The sequence below is a fragment of the Phyllostomus discolor genome, chromosome 8 (genome assembly GCF_004126475.2).
Source record: "Phyllostomus discolor isolate MPI-MPIP mPhyDis1 chromosome 8, mPhyDis1.pri.v3, whole genome shotgun sequence".
NCBI lineage: Eukaryota > Metazoa > Chordata > Mammalia > Chiroptera > Phyllostomidae > Phyllostomus > Phyllostomus discolor.
The window spans coordinates 77,313,066-77,332,339 of record NC_040910.2 but is presented as its reverse complement, the minus strand read 5'-3'; the positions used below and the strand labels follow the sequence as shown (position 1 = coordinate 77,332,339).

Below are 19,274 nucleotides of genomic sequence, written 5' to 3'. Positions count from 1 at the left end.
CCGAGGCCTGGTGGGGCTGGTCCTTCTTGGAATCAGCCAAGGACTCCTCTGCAGCCAGCTGGGGGCTCTCGGCCCTTGCTTTGCCGTCCTGGTCCCCACAGGCATGGACTTGAGAGAGGATGCACCCGTGGAAACGAAGAACGCCCTCTAGAGAAAGTGTGGCACCAAACCATAAAGTGGACTTCTTTGCCTTCGGATTTTGTTTCTCCTCCTCCCTCTCTGTCCCCTGTTCCTGCTTGCCCTCCTCAGGCCACCTCGGATTCCCACATCTGGGCTGCACGCAGGCCGGCTGCTGTGTCTAATCATAGCGGTGGGCGGGCCCGGCTTAACCCAGCGCTTGTAATTGCCCAATTTTAGAAAGACACTGATTCTCTGATTAAAGAACTTTGCCAGAGCATTTCTGAGATAGGCATGGTGATGGGAAGCACCCCTCTGCAGCCTTGGGGACGGCGGCGGACTCAAAGCCCAGCCCAGCCCAGCCCTGCCCTCAGGGATAGGGACACATGCAGGCACCCAGGGGATAACTGCAGCTGGGAGGGAGAGGCAGGACCTGCCCCCGTCTCTTGTGCTCCGACACACAGCCACCCCCAGAGGCCTAGACAGCTCCAAGCGCATCTTGAAGCCCCGTGAGAACTGGCTACAGTGTGCTGCGGTGAGAATGGCTGTCCTCCAGGGCCTGTTTCTCTCTGGGCCTGTCCCGTAGCACGCCAGGCCACTTCTTCTAATAAGTGTGAACATAATGGATTCGTTTATTCCTTTTGAAGACAGGACTGCCACCACATGCCTGCTGCTCGGACCGCCATGGCAGGTTAAACTCACCAGGGCCGTACTTCTGGTACCTTAGCGTGCCCCCCACGGAGAAGTAAATGTCAGTGGAGCAAATTACCGACTGAATGCACTGGAATCTGTAAATAGCAAATTGCTCCAGCTTTCACTTGCCCATGTACAATTAAGGCTCTGGTAGGCTGCCGAGGACCGGCGGCTAGATAGTGTGAGGTCGAGAGGGACCGACTGCTGATGGGGAGACAAGTGTCCCTGAAGGGCTGGGCTGAGGCTGGCGCTGTGGGCTGTGGTCGGTGAGGGGCGGCTCTGGATACAAGGGAAGCAGCGGGTGCAAAGAGCTGGGAGGCGGAAAACCCAAATGCAGCTGTAACCCAGGGAGGGGTTGCTCTGATTTTTCATCTGGGGCTTTATGGTCGAAGGGGTGGGGAGTCACGGGATCTCTTACGCCAGCCCAGGACTCCAGCGAGAGGGCCACAGCATTGACACCAGCGTGCTCCCTCCAGGGACTGCCCCCCACCACCCCCCAACCTTTGGTTGAACCCCCATGGTGTGGTGGATTCTCGTTGGTTTATGTGTCTGTATGCTGCCTGGGAGTGTGGTTTTTACACCACCAGTTACGTTTAGACTCCCGGCAGGTGGGGGCAGCTTTTCCTGATTCTTTGGGATCGGTTTAGCATTTATCGACTGCTTCCATGTGCTGAGACCCTGTGCTAAGTTCTTTAAATACACAGCTCATCAATCTTTACGTGGTGGGATAAGGTGGGAACCACAGGACATCCACCAAGTGGCCCAGAGAGGGGAAGGGACTTGCTCGGGATTCTGTGGAGGAGGTACTTGCAGACCCAACAGCAGCTTCTATGGCCATTCGGTGGCCGAGCCTGGATTCTCTCCCCAGGATTTCCTACTGTCAGTCCCGAGCCTGGGTCTTCTCTGGGGTCCCCGTGAACTCTGGGAGGGAACTGTGCCCTCCTGCTGGGGCTGTGGCCAAGCTAGCTCTCTCTCTTGCAGGCATCCCCACCCTCATCGTGCTGGACCCGCAGGGGGAGGTGATCACGCGACAGGGGCGGGTAGAGGTGCTGAACGACGAGGACTGCAGGGAGTTCCCCTGGCACCCCAAGCCTGTGCTGGAGCTGTCCGACTCCAACGCCGTGCAGCTCAACGAGGGCCCCTGCCTCGTCCTTTTTGTAGGTATGAAGTCCTTTTTGTAGGTATGAAGCGTATGAGGTGCAGTGGGGTGGGCGTGGGGTCAGGGTGGGCGGGACAGGACGGAACCCTTGGGGGCATGTCTGTCCCTACAGCTTCCTTCTGTCACAGAACAATGCAGAGCCTGGGCCTTTGTCTCTCCCAGCAGCCTTGCTTTTGACCCCGATGATTTATTCATGGCTCTCCCCCTGCAGGAGGTGTTCTGGGAGCTGCTGCTGTGCTTCCCTTCCTAGCTGCTCCCAACTGCCAGCTGGGAAGAATAGGAGAATAGGTCAGGCCAGAGATGCCCGGGGCCCCCTGATGAACAGACCCTTTGTTGGGGAGGAGGCGGGGCTGCACTGCAGCAGCTGCAGGGGCCAGCCCCTTCGGGCTCGGGCTCAGCCAGGCTGCTTCTGCTGGTCACCTATGTTCTGACCAGCTAGCTGGTCCTGGGCTGCTGGAGCTGGCCCAGCCTCAGGTGGCACCTCTGTGGCCAGCTGCCCCTCTCAGTCTCCCCTGTCTGGCTCTCTGTGGCACCCGCTGGGTGACTGCTGCGAGAGGCCGGAGGGCACAGGAACATTCACGCTTGGCTCCCTGCAGCCCTGAGGATGACGGACTCCTTTTGCAAACAGAACAGCTGCTGTGCAAGATCCGCCACACCCTCTGCTCTGGGACTTGTTGCTCAGCGCCAACTCCAAGTAATTTTGGGTCTGGGGATCATGGCCAAGAGGCTGCCACTCCTGCTTCAGTGGGGCAGGTTTGGGCGTCTGTGCAGCATCCCGCCCCATTCTCTGGAGGTCTGGTTTGGAGACAATATGCGGACTTAGGGGGATTCTTAAGCAAACTACTTGAAGGTTGGTCTTGTGTTTAGAGGACAGAGGCCACCTGGGGGAAGATGGCCTTGGGGTTTTCCTGCCTGCTGCAGCTCCCACACCTTTGTCCTGGGGGCTGGGAAACAATTCTGAACTGAGAGGCAATTGGGAACCTCACTGGCCGTCTGCAGATGTGGAAACCGGGTTCCAGAGAAGCAAAGCGAGCTCCCAGCATCGCGGAGCTGATTAGATACGGATCTAGAGTATGTCCCACTCTAGAAGGCTCGCTGCATCTTCTGGGTGAAAGTCCTCTTCACCAGGGGAGCTGGCACCTGCTCCCCTGTCCCCCAGCTCTGCAACTTGGGGGTGTTGGTCTTGTTCTCAGTTACAGGGTTCAGCAGGAGTGAGCCTGGGGCCCCTAGTGTGTGCCTGCTCCTGGAGGCAAGAGATGCCCCGTAGGGGGCTCTGGGGAGCCTGGTTGGGTGCTCTGCGTGCAGCAGCCCAGCCCCTCCCAGGTGAGTCTGACTGTTAGCTGTACCTCCCCACGGCCACCACCTGTGCCATCTTCATTAGGAAGTCAGTGATCCGAGGTCATGGCATCTCATCCTGTGACCGAGAGAAAATCCATCCGGGACCTCAGGTCCTGGCTTAGGGGAAGCTTAGCTTCCCAGGTGGGTTGTGAAACCTTCAGTGAAAAGGATCGTGTTCGCTTGGGGCATCGGTGCTACTCAGTGAGGTGAGTTGCTCCTGGGGAGTGTGGTGCAGAAGAGCACTGCGAGGGCCAGCGAGTACCTGAGACCCACCCTCCTGCACCCAGGAAGCGAGGCCTGCATCCCCAGGAAGCCCTTCTTTCACTCAGGGGCTGCCCGGCTGGGTGGTCAGGCCCCGGACTCGGGCACCCTTGGGAGGCAGTACTTACTGACAGGCCGTCGTGTTTCCCGTCTCTCTCTCCCCATCACAGATTCTGAGGATGATGGGGAGTCTGAGGCAGCCAAGCAGCTGATCCAGCCAATAGCCGAGAAGATCATTGCCAAGTACAAAGCCAAAGAGGAGGAGGCGCCACTTCTGTTCTTTGTGGCAGGAGAGGTGAGAGCGCAGCCAGGGCCAGAATAGGAGCCAACGGTTGGAACACGAATGATGGGCTTTTGGGGATGTTGAAGGGCGCCCTGGGCCAGGGGTGATGGTGCTTCTTCCTGGGAGAGCCCACAGACAGATGTGGCATGGAAAGGTGTTGTCAGCAGTCACGGAACACTATTTCCTGCCTTTGCTGCTCCCTCCCTCGCCGCTCAGCGGCTGCAGAGCAGCAGGCTAATGCCCTCCCAGCACATGCTCACCTCCCAGGCTGCTGGGGAGCAGTGGCCGCCACCAGGATTGTGGTCGACACTCACTCCCGTGGGGCTGGGTTCGAACCAGGCCCGAGATGCTCTACAAGGTGTCTGCTGGGTTAGTCCCTCCTCACCAACCTGCCAAGTAGGCTTTTCCCTTACAGGGGTCCCAAGAGGGGCCACAGCTCTGACCTGCAGCTCCCCAGCCAGCACAGGGAGAGTGCTAGGGTTGAAACTGCTGACATCCCCATCTCTTTCACTCAAAGCCTGGCCCCTGAAGCTGGGCTGGATGGAGCAGAGGACTCTTCACAGGGTGAGAAGGCAGGGCGCTTCAGTTGGGCTGCCTGGCTGCGGCAGGAGCCTGCCTCCCCCAGGTGGACGGGCCTCCGTCCTGCAGGCGTGAGAAAATCTGTAGGAAGGCCACCCCTCCTGCCCCCAGGAACCATCATCCACGTGTGCTCCACCGCCTCCCCCACTCAGCCAGGCTCCACCGTAACCTGGTTATTGACAGACACATGTTTTAAAGCCGCTACCCTCCTTCCACCCATCTGTCCCTCCAGTCGGTCAGAGGCCCAAAGATGCAGCTCATTTCACGCTGCATCTGAATCCCAGGAGAGGCAGCCGCAGCCAGACACCCTGAGCCAGCACCCATTCATCACCTCCTCAGCAGCCTCCCTGCTAAGCCCTGCTGGGCCCCTTGCAGGCAGCTGAAGTCACCCGGCTCAGCGGCTGTGGGGTGGAGGGAACAAAGCAGGATTTGCAGGGCCCTGCACGAGCCCACCCCACACAAAGCACACATGGCGGCTGCTCTGAATGCATTAAACGCTGACCCTTTGCACTGGCTCTGGGAGAAGAGATGGTGCAAAGCAGAAAGCTGGGCTGGGGGCGGGGCTGGAGGGCTCCTGGCACTGCTGTAGAAATGTGGTGTGGCTGGAAAGGAGCATTTGCTGGTTTTCTATGTACCAGGTGCCCAGCCAAGCACTTTCCTGTACCACCCCATTTGTCCCCAGCCCTCCAGCTGGGAAGTCATCATTACTGTGTCACAGGTGAGGAAGGCGAGACTACTCCAGTCAGGTTGGCCTCCTCCAGCCCTGTGTGAGATGCTGTTAAATCCATGTTACAGGGCCGGAGACCTGGGCTCAGAGAAGGGACTTGCCCAAGTCGCACGTTAAGTAGGCAGCAGAGAGGAATTGGGTATGAGGTCAGCGTGACTCCAGAAGCAGGGTCCTGCTTCTTCTGTCCTTGTGGTTGGCAGGTGAATGGGCCCACCAGGTATTTGGATAGAGGACCTTGGGCATCCATTGCTCCATTCCCTACCTGGTCGCCCCGCCCTTCCTGTGCACCTCACCTGGGCCCCTGGCCTCGGATCTCTCGTGGTCCAGTTCTCTGTCCTGCTGAGAAGCACGGCAGCAAGGAATAAGGACGGACACCAGGTGCTGGAGCGTCGGGCAGGGACTGAGCGCCCCTGAGCCCAAGGCGCCGGCCCTCTCGTTCCACCCAGGGCTGAGGGGCACCCTGGGTTGTCTTGATCCTGGCCACTCTGGCAGGCAGAAGTCATCCCTCCTGAAGCCTTAAGGGACATTAAAATTCATCTCCCTGTGGTTTTCTCAGAGGGAGAGGGGAGGGGAGGTGGTGGGCATTCGATGTACAATATTTGTCCAGGTGTCTCCCCCTCTCCCCCGTTTATTAATCATGAAGACTGATTTGCCCGTGTGAGGGGCCTGAGTTGGGTAAACGGTGCCAGAGACGTTGCGTCCCCCAGATGGTGCTGGAAAGTGTGTGTTGTCTCTGGGGTGGGGGAAACAAGACAACCACCAGTAATCTTCTTAAAGACTTACCCTTTGAGGAAGCAATGGGGGTTTTTTTGTCTCAGAAACCAGTGAGCTATAAATTTCATGGTTCTTGCTCATCGACATTTAAGGCCAGGAACACCCCAGCCCTCTCTCGGCAGGGCGACTTGGGGCTTTTCGTTCGGTTCAGAGTGTTGTACATCGTATAGCGAGACAACCCCGGGTGGTATGCAGAGTCTGTTTTCTGTTACCTGCCAAAGAGGGTCAAACAGCGTAGAAGGTGATCCCAGATGATCAGCCCCTCACAAATCTTTCTCCTCGTCTTTGGATTTGTGTTTGCCTTGATACTTCATAAGGCTACATCTGACACTGGGGAAGTCCCCCTGGATAGTCTCGGGGACTGTGTGGCCTAGGGCCAGCTTCCTGCTCAGGGACATACAGTGACCCTTGTAAACCTCGGTGGTATTTTTATAGCCCCGGCTTCCCCGCTGGCTCTGTGGGGCCGGTCTCCTGAAGCCACACGGTGGGGCGGGGCAGCTCTGTTTAAACACCTTCAGAGCCGAAGTCCAGCGTGGCCTCAGGTAGTCCACAGTGGGGCCTCAGAGGGTTGAGAGTGGATTGCAAAAGTGAGTGATTGAAAGGCATCACATTCTGGCAGCGCAGAGGACATGTGAAAGCTGCTTTCATGCTAGTAAAGAACAAAGGCTTGCCTGGGAGTTTAGGGTGATGCAGCAAGAGAATCCGATGAACCAGCCTGCCCCTCTGCAAGGCAGGGCAGGGTCCACTGCCCCTGTGGGAGAGCCCGTCTTCCCAGGAAGGGCCCGTGAGGGGGTGGTTCTGTTCCGTGCCATCTGGGACCTGCGCCCAGGGGACTGTATACTCTTCCTTGAAGACTAATGGGTTCTCTCTCCCTTCCGGTGACTTCCAGGACGACATGACTGACTCCCTGCGAGATTACACCAACCTGCCCGAGGCTGCTCCTTTGCTCACCATACTGGACATGTCTGCCCGGGCCAAGTACGTGATGGACGTGGAGGAGATCACCCCTGCCATTGTGGAGGCCTTTGTGAATGACTTCCTAGCAGAAAAGCTCAAACCAGAGCCCATCTAGGGGAGCTCCGGCCGCATGAGACATTATTTAAAACTCGGTCTTCTCCTCCTCCTCCCCTTCCTTCCTTCCGCCCATGGACTTTCCCAGCGTGTCCTGAATCACACAGCTCAAGTGTCCAACCTCTCTGTGGTGCCTTGTTTTCTGCATTAACTCCTCAGCTAGCACCCCAGGGTGCGCGTCCTCTCAGCAGCAGAAGAACCCACCATGTTTGGAGACTCTGCTTGGGATTCCCGGGGTTGCCGTAGCCCAGCCAGAGCTGGGGCTGCGCCTCTGTCTCAATCCCCCGCTCTCGGGGAAGTGTTCGCCAGGGTGTCCTGCCGAGCGAGCGTGAAGGGACCGTTCCTCAGTGCTCTGGCAGCTCAGTGACACGGGCGGAGCAGGGGAAGGGCCGCCGCCTCGTGAGGCCTCAGCTTAAAGCTTCTGGTGAGAAATCCTTTTCTAGGTGATTTAGTCTGTCTTGGTCTGAGGAGGAAACTCTAGTTTGTCAGTTGATTCTTGGGCAGGGGATCTCAGATCTCAAAGGAAGTTTGTGTTCTTTTCTGGTGAGAAAAAAGAAATAGCTACAGCAATGATTCATGGAGTAATTGCTTCCTTTGATTGAGCTGCTACCATGGGATAAGAGCTTCTCATTCCTTCCTTATCTCTTTCTTCCTTGATCTTGACCTTCTCTAAGTTTCTGCCTTCTCATGTGAACAGCCCCTCCTAGCTCAGAATTTCGTTAATAAATTCTTCCCCTTGGACATCTTCCCAAGAAGATGCACTTGGCCGTGGTTCTTAAAGGAGCACCGCCTCTTGCCAGCACAGACCTGACTGAGCCCAGCTCCGGGCCTGGGACTGCCAGAGCTTGCTGAGTGTTTGGGCCCCTCTTTGGATCCTCGTCATTCCCTTTTCTTTTCAAAGCAGAACTGAAAAAGAGACAAATTACCAGAAGCCTGGCTTTTTCCTAAGAACCTGCAGAAAGAGCTGTGCCCTGGGGTGGCGGGGAGGGCAGAGGACACCTTGATGGAGAGGAGGCCTCGGATCCACTTTGCCTGGTAGCTCAGCTCCTTATTTGGGCTGAACTGAGCACAAAAAGGAGAGTAATGTCTGTGTTCTTGGGAGTTGGAAAGGAGGGCTTTACCTGGGGACGTGCAGGTGTCTGCCTCTCTCCACCAGGAGGCATCAGGGTCTTGAAAGCAACCCCAGGCCTTACCCTTGGCTCCACTCTCAGCCAGCCAAGACCTTTCATTTGGAAAACCTAGCCCCCCCCCCCCCCCCCCCCCATTTAGCTGTAACACTCTTGCTCTGGCCAGAACTGGATCGTTGATTTGTAGGTCAGAGGTACAAAATTACCTTGGTAATTTGGGGTCTTGATAATCAGACTGTTACTTGATGTCACCAGCCTGAAAATGCAGTCTCCTCGTAAATAAAGCAGGCATCTCTGGACGTTATCAACCATTTGGCCTTTCCTGTCCTTAATAACAAAAATCTTCTTGCTCGTAGTGCTGTGCCCTCTTAGGAGGTGGGCAGTGGGGGATGGGACACAGGAGGTCCTCTTGATTGTCACTGGATACCTGGTAGCTGTGTGTCAGAATTGTCGAGAACCCTGAGACCCACCTCAGCCATCTGTGAAATCCTCCGGAGGTCGGGAACTCGTTTGGATCAGAGTGACAGAGGCAGGTCCCTGCTGGAGTTCTGGCTGCCCTCTCTCCTGGCTGGACTCACCACTGCAGGTGGCAGACTCTCAGATTAGACATCCTGGTGGACACGCATGCTCGTTCCCTCCCTGTCAGGGGGCAGGTGCTCTGAAGTCAGAGAAGTGCGGGTGGGGAAATGCAGGGCCCCTGCCTGTGTCTCCCTGCGAAGAGTGGGGCAGGAGTTGGAGACCCTCAAACCACCTCTGTCTCAGGGCCAGGGGCTTCCCTGGGAACCTGCCAGTGTCTCCCTTGGGGGCTAGCTAGGGTGGGGACAAGTAGAGGTTCACCTTGATAGGAAGATGGGCGGGATTGCTGTCTGTCCCCTGTATCATGATGACCTTGGTAGAAAGGAGGTCTCACAGCGGCTACTTCTGGGGTGGAAGGAGCAAAGTCCAGTGAGGAGTCCCCGTAAGTCACTGGAACAGAAAAAGTAGTTCATCTGTGCTCCTTCTGTGGCCCATACAGGGCTGACTGAACTGCCTGCCTCTGATGTCAGCCAGACCCTGGACAGGAGGCTGCCCCCATTAGAGCGGGTGTGCGGGTCAGTCAAGATCACCGAGACGGCTGGGAAGGTGTGTTAGGTTCGTATGGTGGCGACTTGGGGGTGGGGGGAATGCTGGGGGAGGCACACCAGTGCCAGTGGAATGTCCGTCTTGACAGTGCTCGAGACCTTAAAGGTGATCGATCGATGCAGGCAAAGTGGGTGGCTTCTTAATTTCTACTAAGCACCTCCAAAATACTTCAAAATTCTTGTCGCTAATTGGAAGCAGGCTACCCCGCCAGCTGCCTGGGAGCTGCTGGGTACTCGAGGGTTTCTGACAGCAGCCGAGGAAACGGTGCCCTGCAGGCTGAGGCAGGACGGTGGCTGTAAAAATGCCACCCTGGGGCTCCAGGTCTGTGTTTGCCACAACGACTTCCAGATTTGCTTCTCCGGTTTTCACAACAGAGATGAGATGAGTTTTTTTTACCTGTCCCCAACAATAAAGATCTGCTTAAGATAAAAGGTACGTTTGGGATTGGTGTTGCAATGTGAAGCTGCAAATGCCAGAGGGCAGCTGTTAACCAGCTTCCTCTGCCTCCCCTCCATGTGGGTCCTGGACATTAATGGTGCAGGGAGCCAGTACTGCTCTTCTGGCATCAGCCAAGCTCCAAGTGGTAATTTTCAGCCAGACTTTGTTTTTTCCTGTTGCCTAATTAAAGACACTGAAAAGCTGTTCTCTCCTGCTGCTTTTTTCTAGGGCAGCAAAATGAATTCTGCAGTGATGTAAAGACATAGTAGGACATGGTCCAGGAACAGATCCGCCAGATCTAATAAGCTGTTGCACTGTCACCTCGGGGAGAAACCATGCGTGTGTGCATGCACGTGTGGAAAGACCGTACACTTGAGTTAGTGCTTGGAGGGACCTGAGCAAGTGTTCGGTCCATGCTCCTCTGGCAACGTGGCGTGGTCATGCACACATTCTGTCCACTGTCATTTCCCCTGGACCAGGCAGGTCGTGCTTGCCCAACAGGGCCGGGACGCCGCCGCAGTACAGACTGCGGGGAGGCTCAGCCGTGCTCTCTGCAGCTCTTCTCCACGTGCTGCTTTGGGAACCGACTGGCAGAGGCCCAGGCTAGGCTTCCAAATTCGCCCTGAAGCAGCTCCGTTAAAGGGAGCACTTAGCCCACACCCCTCTTTGCTGATAGCAACAGGGTCAGGAGCACGCCCTGCTTCCCTCCAAGCAGGCTGCTCAAGGGAAAATTCTTCGGGGACAAATAGCTGTTGTTTATTAGCTTCGTTATTGGTGCTAATGGTGCATGTGCAAAGGGTGAAATATTTTCCAGGAAACAAAAGGCTTGTATGTAGGAGAATTTATATTGGGTCTGCTTTGTGGCTAGGGTTTCTCCTACAGGGAGAAGGAGGACATTAGAATATTCTATACATACCTTATATGGAAGCACAAAGTAAATATGCTTCAAGATGTGTCTCACCCCCTTGGTGTTTGGAGTACTTCCCAAGCCAGGAAATGTGTTACTAAATTTGAGTAGGACTTGTTCTGAGGGACTGTTATGTTTCCATCAAATAATGTGCCAAGGCACGGAAGCCTCTGTCCCCAGGCCAGGCGGCCATTGGGAAGCCCAAAGGGGACAGACAGCTTCAAGTCTGGATTTGTGAGTGCTTGTGCCTCACACAAGGAAGTCACCCACATGGCCCAGGATACAGCAGGAGGTGGGACCTTAAGACCAGGGCCATAACGTAGATCTCTGGACGTCAGAGGATAGGGGAGCACCCCAACAGTCGAGAGCCACTCTGCCAGCTTGCAGTCAGTCGATGTGTGGTGCAAGGGACGCTTGGAGGCCAGACACTGCTGCAGCCATGTGGCCTCCTGGAACTTCGTTCCCTTCTTGCATTGTGAGGAAGCAGCAGTTTTGGTGACGGCCCTCTCCATAGGAGGGGTCAACTGAAAAAAGCTGCTTTTCCCTACAAACAAAAGTAGGAGGAAAAGAACTGACACCATCTGTGATGTGTTCGGATTTCTCGGTCACACTTGGTCTTTGAGCATCAGCCCCAGCTGCTGTCGCAGCTGCTTCAACGTAACAGCCACCTAGTTCAGAGACTCAGCCAGAGCAGTCACCCCAGCTCAGGCTTCCAGCTTATTACCTCTGAGTATTAATTGATAAAAATAAGATCTTGAAATTTTAAAGGTGTCCAAATGAGTGTTTCCTAAAAAATTAAAAGCTGAGCCGGTCAGATCTGCTCCTGCAGGAGAACGGAGGGGGCCAAGCAGGGAGCCGTGGGCCCTGTGGGGCAGCTGGGATTTTCAGCACCAGCCCTAGAACCCTGGGTGAGGTGCTGTTTTGGAGTCTTCAGTGGCAGAATGAGAAAAGTGGAGCTAGATGCAGCTCAGCTTGGATGGTGGTGACATCTGGTGTTGCCGTGGACCCTGGGGCAAGTGCTCAGTCTCAGCTGGGGCCTCAACTATGGGATCCCGCAGCTATGACTGGGGGAAGGGAAAAAGTCTCAGCTCCCCCTGCCCGGAGGCTCCCAGCCAAGGGCTGGGCAGTGGGTCCCCAGTGTCACTGGAGACATCGGCATTTGCCCAAAGCTGCTTTCTCAGAGGCTCCATTCAGAGGGAAGTTACACTAGTTTGTTTTTGCTGTGACCATTTCTCATTTGTATGCATTTTCTCCTTCTTTTGGTTCCACTGTCCTCACATACTTCAGATTCTGTCTGGAGAATGAGTGACAATCTGGATGAGCCTCCAACTTTAGCACCTCTGAGCACAAACGGTTGCAAAGGCCCCCGTGGTGGAAGGAGACTCGTCACTCCGTCCTTTTCAACTAAAACCCAGAGAAAGTCCCCACCCTTCCAGTCAGGGTTAGGAATGGTTTTGGGGCATGGCTGCCACCTTGTGGCAGAAGTCGTATTACAGCTATGCCCAAACACAAAGGCAAGGGACAGCTTGGCCAACCTGACAGCCTCCCTATCAGTCAAGCAGCCTTTTGCCTATCAGATACTGCTTGGTTTTTATTTCCTGGGGAAATGGTGACAGACAAATGTTGGCCTCAAAATTGAGAAGAATTCAAGATGGCAATTTTCCAATATTACTCTGCAAACAAGACCTTCACCACTTCTTCCCCTGTAAGTCATTGTAAAGAAAGGAAAATTCACCCTCTCCTGTTAAATTACACCCACAAAAATATGAAAGGAGCTCCCAAAGCATGGTACCATGTAAGCCACTGACCACAAAGTGAATGCAACGTAATTTCATTTCCATCTTCCACCCAGGATAAAATAGGCTCAGAGGTACTTGCCAGCTATATGCTGTTTTACATTGTTGTTTTTCTGAACAAGGACAAGGTCTAGGGTTTGTTGTTCTTTCACTGATTTTTATTCTGTAACAAAAATCAGCAGGAACAGTGACTCAGGGACAGAAACTTCGGGCTGGTTTCATGCTGAGCACCACCTTCCATTCAGCGATTTGTTTCTGGAGCCCTTTCCCACGGTGCTGAGACCAAATGTCAGCGGAGAAGTGGTCGTTTTCCAGGCTGCCTCCCAGACTTAGCCTGCTGGTGTGACGGGCAGTGTGGCTGGCAGACTAGGCCCAGCCTTTAGGGGCTCATCTACCCTCTAAGAGATGACACTCAATCTGTGGGCCACTTGCATGGGCCCCAGGAGAGGGCCCCAGACGTGTGTATGGGGCCCTAGGCAGGCCCAGACTGGCGGGGAGGGGCACCAGAGCAGCAGTTCTGGCCTGTAAGCCTAGGAGAGCACAGGCTAACCAGAGACTGTTCATGCAAAACCCCTCCTCAAACATGCTGAAGCAACCCCACCCTGCCACTTGGGGCATGAGTCTGCTGGATCTTTTGATTCTCTTGAGAGGAAGTTCAACCAGGACCTGGGGCAGCCACAGGAGAAGGGGGATCACAGCTCCTCTCAGGCATGCCGGCAGCTCAGCCTCCCTGGAACGAGCAGCAGAAGGGTTCCCAAGGAACCCTGACCACTGTAGGAGCCACTGCACAGAAGGGATGCTGTAAAACACTACCGCCAGTGTCCTTTGTCGTCCACGTCTCCAACCACATTCTCCGTGCCTGCAGACACTGCTTGAAGTCAGCCTGCTACTTCAGTCCCACCCGCCCTCCACACCGTGACTTAAAGCACAATGATGACTCTCTGCATCCGCCCTCCTGTTCCAGGCCACACCCAGCTGGCCCCTGGTAAGTGAGGGTCTGGCTAGCTCTGGTCCCCTGGGGGTTTGACACAAGAGCAGGGTCTTGCTACAGTGTTGTGGGCCCAAGGGTCCCAAGTTCACATCCTCAGAACCTCAGCCTCCCTCCCGTCGCAGCAGCCAGGAATGCTGGCATTTTCCTAAGCAGTTCTGTTCCTGTGTGTAGGAGAGAGGCTTAACGTAAGTAGCTCCAGTCACTACGTTTAACCAAGTGTTCAGGAAGCGAGTAAAAGGGGCACAGCTTTCCCGACAGATGCAGGGTTAAGCTGAAGATGGTAAAACTGTTGTCCTCCTTTCCTCAACAAAGAGTCCTAAAAAAAAAAAAAAATCTCTGCAGAGGTGCTAAGAACGCATACCACCACCCGATGGATCGAGTCGCTTCTACCAGCCACTTCACCAGAAATGGGGGGACCGTGTCACACGTACACAGTGCCTGTAAGTCGGGGCCTGAGCGAACAACTGCAGAGGCGGGCACAGCTGAGCCGCAAGAAGAGCTAGCTACTGAGGGCCATCACCTGGGGCCTTTACAGCTACATAAAAAATCAGGGGAGATGGGAGAGCTCAGAAGAATTCTGACCTTTGAGAATAGGCAGAAATCCTTGAAGGGAAATTATTTTTCCAGTAACCAACAGCATTGTGCCTACCTGCTGAGGAGCCACCATTACTAACTCTGTAGAAAGAGCTGGAGACAACCTCAAACCAAGGATGACTTCTACGTCCCTTCTCGGTGGCAACTCCTGTCTCTGCTTAAGGGTCCGCCCTTAACCGCAGCTGTCTCTTCGCTTCGAACAGCAGGATGCTGGCGGCCATGGCCGAGTTGAGGCTGTCCACACCTGGCACGACAGGGATCAACAACCGCTTGCCCCCGGTACCCTCGGCCAACTGCAGGGACTCCAGGCTCACACCGTGGGTCTCTCCCCCTATGACTACGGCTGCTGGTGCCTCTGCCCAGTCCGAGTCATAACTCTGGACCTCAAGTTCTGGGAGCCAGCCTTTACCGGCTCCAGTTTCTAGAACCTCCTCTTCCTCTTCCTCATACTTGTGCAACTTGGAGAGTTGTCGGTCACACATCCAGCCATGGTCACTGGCTTTCTCAGATATCCGGGCCTGGGCATAAAGGCCACAGTTGTCTGCCACGTAGACACGGGTCTCTGGAGGCAAGTAATTGGGTACCGACTCCCAGTCCAGGTTGTTGATGATGGGCACCTGGAAATGCGCACCCATTCCCGCCCGCAGCACTTTGGGCTCCCAGGCATCCACACAGCCTAGAAAATAGAAGAGAGGATCCAATTAAGATTACAAACCTTCTACCCTGACCAGGCAGCTCAGCTGGTCAGAGCATCATCCTGATACACCAAGGTTGTGGGTTTGATCCCTGGTCAGGGCACCTACAAGAAGCAACTAATGAATGCATAAATAAGTGGAACGACAAATCAATGTTTCTCTCTCTCCCCCTTCCTTCCTTTCTCTCTAAAATAAAAATTTAATAAAAATAAAAAACTTTAGCCCTGGCTGGTGTAGCTCAGTGGATTGAGCTCGGGCTGGGAACCAAAGTGTCCCAGGTTCGATTCCCAGCCAGGGTACATTTCTGGGTTGCAGGCCCTAACCCCCAGCAACCACACATGGATGTTTCTCTCCCTCCCTCTCTCTCTCTCTCCCCCTCCTTTCCTTCCCTCTCTAAAAATAAATAAATAAAATCTTTAAAAAATAAAATAAAATAATAAAAAACTTAAAAAAATACAAACCTTCCCAGACAAGGGGATTATGGAGTAAATCAGCTTAATTGTGATCAGGAGTTAAAACAAAAAATGTCCTACTGTAGCCTTCACAATTGCTGGCACCTCTGCCTCCCCCACTGTGGCAACATCCAGCAAAGGGACAGTAGGAGGAACTCCTGGGTGTGAAACTGGTTTTATTCATCCCTTCAACACTCCCCATGCACATCTGCCAGACGCTGTGTGGGAATGTGAAGGGAATTGAAGTCTCCAACCCTAAGGAGCTCATGGCACAGAAGATGCATGAACAGGATAACAGAAAACCCTTGCACAAAGCAGGACTATCAGGAAAAACATCCCAGAGGACTGGACACTGAGCTGGACCTTGAAGGACAGGAGGGCCCTGTCTGAGAGAGGCCCCAGCGGAGGACCAAGTACCATAAAGGCAGGAATGCCACAGTCTGAGAACTGTAAGTACGGGGCGTCGAGAAAACCGACGGGTGGGTGTGGTGGGAAACGAGATGGGAAGCAGGCAGGGACCAACTGAAAGGAAGCTGGGGGACACTGGGTATGAGGAGCTTAGGGTTTTCTCCAGGGGACAACATAATGACGCTAAAGTATTTTAAAATTCCCTCCTGCACACCCGCCCCCAAGTTGTAATAGGCATTTTAGGCTTGTCCCAACTGTTAGGCAAGTCTGTTTAGAACCAAGCTTACTAATCCCTATTTCTAAGGAGACAGAAAAGAAATGTAATGGGGCTAATTTGTGTGTGGTGATGTTTGACTTCCAAGGCTAAGAAAGACATCAGAATTTCATAACTGCGCTCTATTGAAATCATTCCTTTCACAGGATTCAGAACGTCAAAGAGTTAGAAAGGCATCACACACCCAGCAATCTGAGAATTCAAGCTTATTAAACAAAAACTTGACACCAAGTGTTAAAGCTGGCATCTATTTCTTTTCCTGAATGCAGTTCTTTCCTTAATAACCTAGGAGGTGTAGAACTAATTTTAACAGATAATCAACATTTACTGAATTACTATGTGCCAGGTACGATGCTAAGTATTTTATGTGCATCAGGTCACTTAATCCTTAAAATAACCCTACCAGGTAGATTGTTATTATACCCACTTTACAGATGAGGAAAGTGACACTCAAAATGTGCTCACAGACATGTAACTGATAAGGGGCAGATCCAAGGTTCGGACCCATGTGTGTCTGCCCACAAGGCCAGCTCACTTACAAGCGGCCACCAGTCCACGCAGCCCTGTGCGCCTTACCTTTGGTGAGTAAGACTTTGCTGCAGCCTGCCCCAGCAGCAGATCTCAGAATCGTCCCCAGGTTCCCAGGGTCACGGAGATTGTCACAAATCAACAATAAGGGCAGTGCATGGTGAAGCCGAGTCTCTGGGAACGTCATCTTAACATGGTCGGGTTTGGCAAAGATCCCTGAGGAAACAAAATGGAGTATACTTGTCTAATGTGGGCATGGGTGATAATGTGACTTTTCCTTTACTCATCACTTTTTATATTCTTAATCACGTGAATACATTCCAAATTGGAAGACTTCAAACATAAAGTCCTACCAGCAATCCCCCATATAAGTGCTATCAATCTTGGAACGTATCCTATTCTCTCAGATCTGTTCCATGCAGCTGCCTACATATATGTACATCCGCCCATACATAGGTGCTTTTATTCTTTTACACAAAAATCTTACTCTGTGTTAGTCCGTAATCTTATCTATCACATGTCTTGGAGAATTTAACATGTCAATGCATTCAGAGCTACCTTATTCTTTTCACTGCTACATGCTATTGTGTAACAAATGTGCCACATTTAACTCTTCCTTGACTGACGTTTAGATCATCTTCAGTTTCGTCCATTATAAACAAACTTGCAATAAACAACCCTGAACAACTCTGTGCATACGTCCAGATATTTCCCCAGGAAAATCACCTGTGAGTGAAATGAACAGTGTGTGTGCATAATTAATGTTAATGACGCTGCCAAACTGCTGTCCCCACAAGTTATTCTAGTTCATTCACACCAGGAACACAAAAATGCCTGTACCTACCCTACCAGGGAAGGCAGTGGAATGGTAGCAGGCATCTGTGCTGTAAAAAGATCCTCCACTGAAGAGTCACAGCCGCCAGAGCATTCAGCGGGGCAGGGAACCTTAGAAATCCTTTAACTTCCACTTGAACTACAGTAGTGATGAGAACTCACTACTTTTAGAGGCCCCACTTAGATAACTAGATTTTAGAAGTCTGACAGGTTTACCCCCCTACTCAAATTTGAAATAAGACATGATAAGGACATGCTGAATAATATGTATTTTTAAAACCCCCCAAATCACCAAAACAGTCATAGCAAAGAAGGGGCCACAGAAGTCCAGGATGGACGCCACAGTGCACATGCCCAAAGCAGCAAACATGGTAAAAATGAGTGACACTTCACTGCAGCATGGAATAGTGATCGGGGTAGCTAGTAAGAGGAGAGTTACTCAGAGTGGGTGAGAAACTTTAGTAGTCCGAGTCCGAGTCCTAGGGGAGAGTACTGAGCAAACAGGCACCAGTTCCTGGGACTTGCTGGGTTGCAGAAAGGAGACAGTCCCCAGAATTTTCTCTCCCAACTAATTACAGCACAGCGAGCCCACCAGCACAGGGAATACACAGCTACACAGGTAGGATGGGCCAGGACTAAACATCAGAATCTTGAACATAGCTCCGCCTGAAGATAACTGGCTTACTAAGGGAAACCTCTACGTGTACTGCCATTCAGTTACAATGTCAAAAAGGTATAAAGAATTTAGTCTTTCCATATTTAGAAAAAGCTTTCTAAGTGCTAACAGACATCCCAGTTACATAAGGCTGGTTAGATACAACCAAATGAAGATGAGATTTCCTGTTCAATGGGCTAACTAGGCCAATGAATTACAGCTGACTGCTTAGATTTGCTTCCAGAAAAGGGGAGTCAATCAGGAATCACTCCACTGTCAGAGGTTTTGAGAAAATGGATAGCTAAATATTTTGATAAACATTTTCTTAAATTTTAGTTGGACATTAAAGGTTGAAGAAGTGACCTAAAAAAAATGTGTGAGGAATAAAGAGCCAGAATACAAATGATGATGAAACACTGGCTTCAGTTTCCATTAAAAAATACTGTAAGATGCATGATTTGTGTAAGATTTGATGACTGTATTTTTCTGGATATCTTAAGAAAACGTTAGGCAGTAACATTTTGAACTTGGTTTAAATAAAATCTGTTACCCTGAGACACGTATAAACCAATAACCCCAGGTGTCTACTTCCATTACACACTGTATGACCACTGACCCATTATTCCTTGTGGTGTTACTAGGTCGGACCAATCCTTGATATCCTCAAATTTCACCTTAATGAGGCTGACCCCTTTCAGCTTGTCAATGGGCAGCTCCTTTAGGTACTCCACGCGACTAAAGAAGAAAACTTTGGGCACAGCACCAGCCTTGAGAGCGTCTGCAATCAGCCTGCGACCTTCCAGCAGGATCTTCCCCTGCTTTTCCCGAAACGGCCTGGACTTAACTATTGTCATTACAGTGCTGTGGGTGGAAAAAGACTAGTCGTTACCAAACATCCCAGATACGGAGACACAGCTAGTTCCAACAGACACAGAGACAGAAACAAACTTAATTCCGAGATATACTTATTCTGCCCCCCTGCAGAACAAAAACCAGTGGGTGGCACCGGAGTTAAGTCCAGAAGTTAAGGTGCCGCGGCGAGGCGGGAAGAGAAACAGGGCTGCCCCACAAGCTTTGGGAACACATCACCTCAGCCTTCTGTCCCCAGGTAAAGCCTTATCGTAGCGAAGCCCGGACTCTTCCCAAGTGCTGGGCTTCTGGGACACGGACGCCGGAGGCTGCCGCTGCGCTCGCGGCGCGTGGGGGCTGCCCCCGGCCGCAGCCTTCCGGGGCTGCAGCCCGGGGCCGGGCTTCCGTTCCGCCGCGGGTCCGGATGGAAACAACACTTTCACGGGGCTCCGCCGCAGCGCCCGGACCCAGCGCCGGGCGTCCAAGTCCCAAGCCTGGGCCACCGGCAGCAACGGTCGCGTGGACCACCGCACGCCCTTCACTAGGATAGCCATCTTCCCCCACGCCGTGGGCCGCGTCACGAAAGTGAGCCGGCGGCGACC

General features: G+C 53.0%; 2 protein-coding genes across 5 annotated transcripts in view; one reads left to right on the top strand and one right to left on the bottom strand.

Annotated features, from left to right (window-relative positions):
• NXN (nucleoredoxin) overlaps positions 1-9,893 on the top strand; it is a 140,680-nt gene extending 130,787 nt beyond the window's left edge. Inside the window, exons 6-8 of one of the 2 annotated variants that reach the window (XM_028521093.2) lie at positions 1,792-1,971; positions 3,739-3,863; positions 6,821-9,893. In XM_028521093.2, coding sequence (XP_028376894.1) covers positions 1,792-1,971; positions 3,739-3,863; positions 6,821-7,003 — 488 coding nt within the window. In that variant the 3' untranslated portion in view covers positions 7,004-9,893. The remainder of the gene's footprint in view (positions 1-1,791; positions 1,972-3,738; positions 3,864-6,820) is intronic. The other variant, XM_036033299.1, reaches the window with a different exon arrangement.
• A 2,518-nt stretch (positions 9,894-12,411) lies between these two features.
• Positions 12,412-19,271, bottom strand: MRM3 (mitochondrial rRNA methyltransferase 3). Of its 3 annotated transcripts, XM_028520139.2 has the most exons (4): positions 18,913-19,271; positions 18,440-18,684; positions 16,383-16,550; positions 12,412-14,653 (listed from the first exon to the last, which is right to left on the bottom strand). In XM_028520139.2, the coding sequence occupies exons 1-4, from the start codon at positions 19,224-19,226 to the stop codon at positions 14,136-14,138; spliced, it is 1,245 nt and encodes a 414-aa protein (XP_028375940.1). In that variant the 5' UTR covers positions 19,227-19,271; the 3' UTR covers positions 12,412-14,135. The 3 variants fall into 3 exon arrangements, with proteins under 3 accessions (XP_028375940.1, XP_035889194.1, XP_035889193.1); XM_036033301.1 differs by lacking the exon at positions 18,440-18,684 and having other exon boundaries at positions 18,913-19,039; XM_036033300.1 differs by lacking the exon at positions 18,913-19,271 and having other exon boundaries at positions 18,498-18,619.
• Positions 19,272-19,274: the final 3 nt, after the last annotated feature.

Bases quoted from the DNA above. Each gene is read 5' to 3' on its own strand.
- MRM3 (XM_028520139.2), bottom strand. From the start codon at position 19,226: ATGGCTATCCTAGTGAAGGGCGTGCGGTGGTCCACGCGACCGTTGCTG. The intron at 16,551-18,439 runs GTCAGTGGTCAT...TTGTTTCCTCAG, and splicing joins AACACCACAAGGAATAATGG to GGATCTTTGCCAAACCCGAC. The intron at 14,654-16,382 runs GTAAGGCGCACA...TCTATTTTCTAG, and splicing joins CAAAGTCTTACTCACCAAAG to GCTGTGTGGATGCCTGGGAG.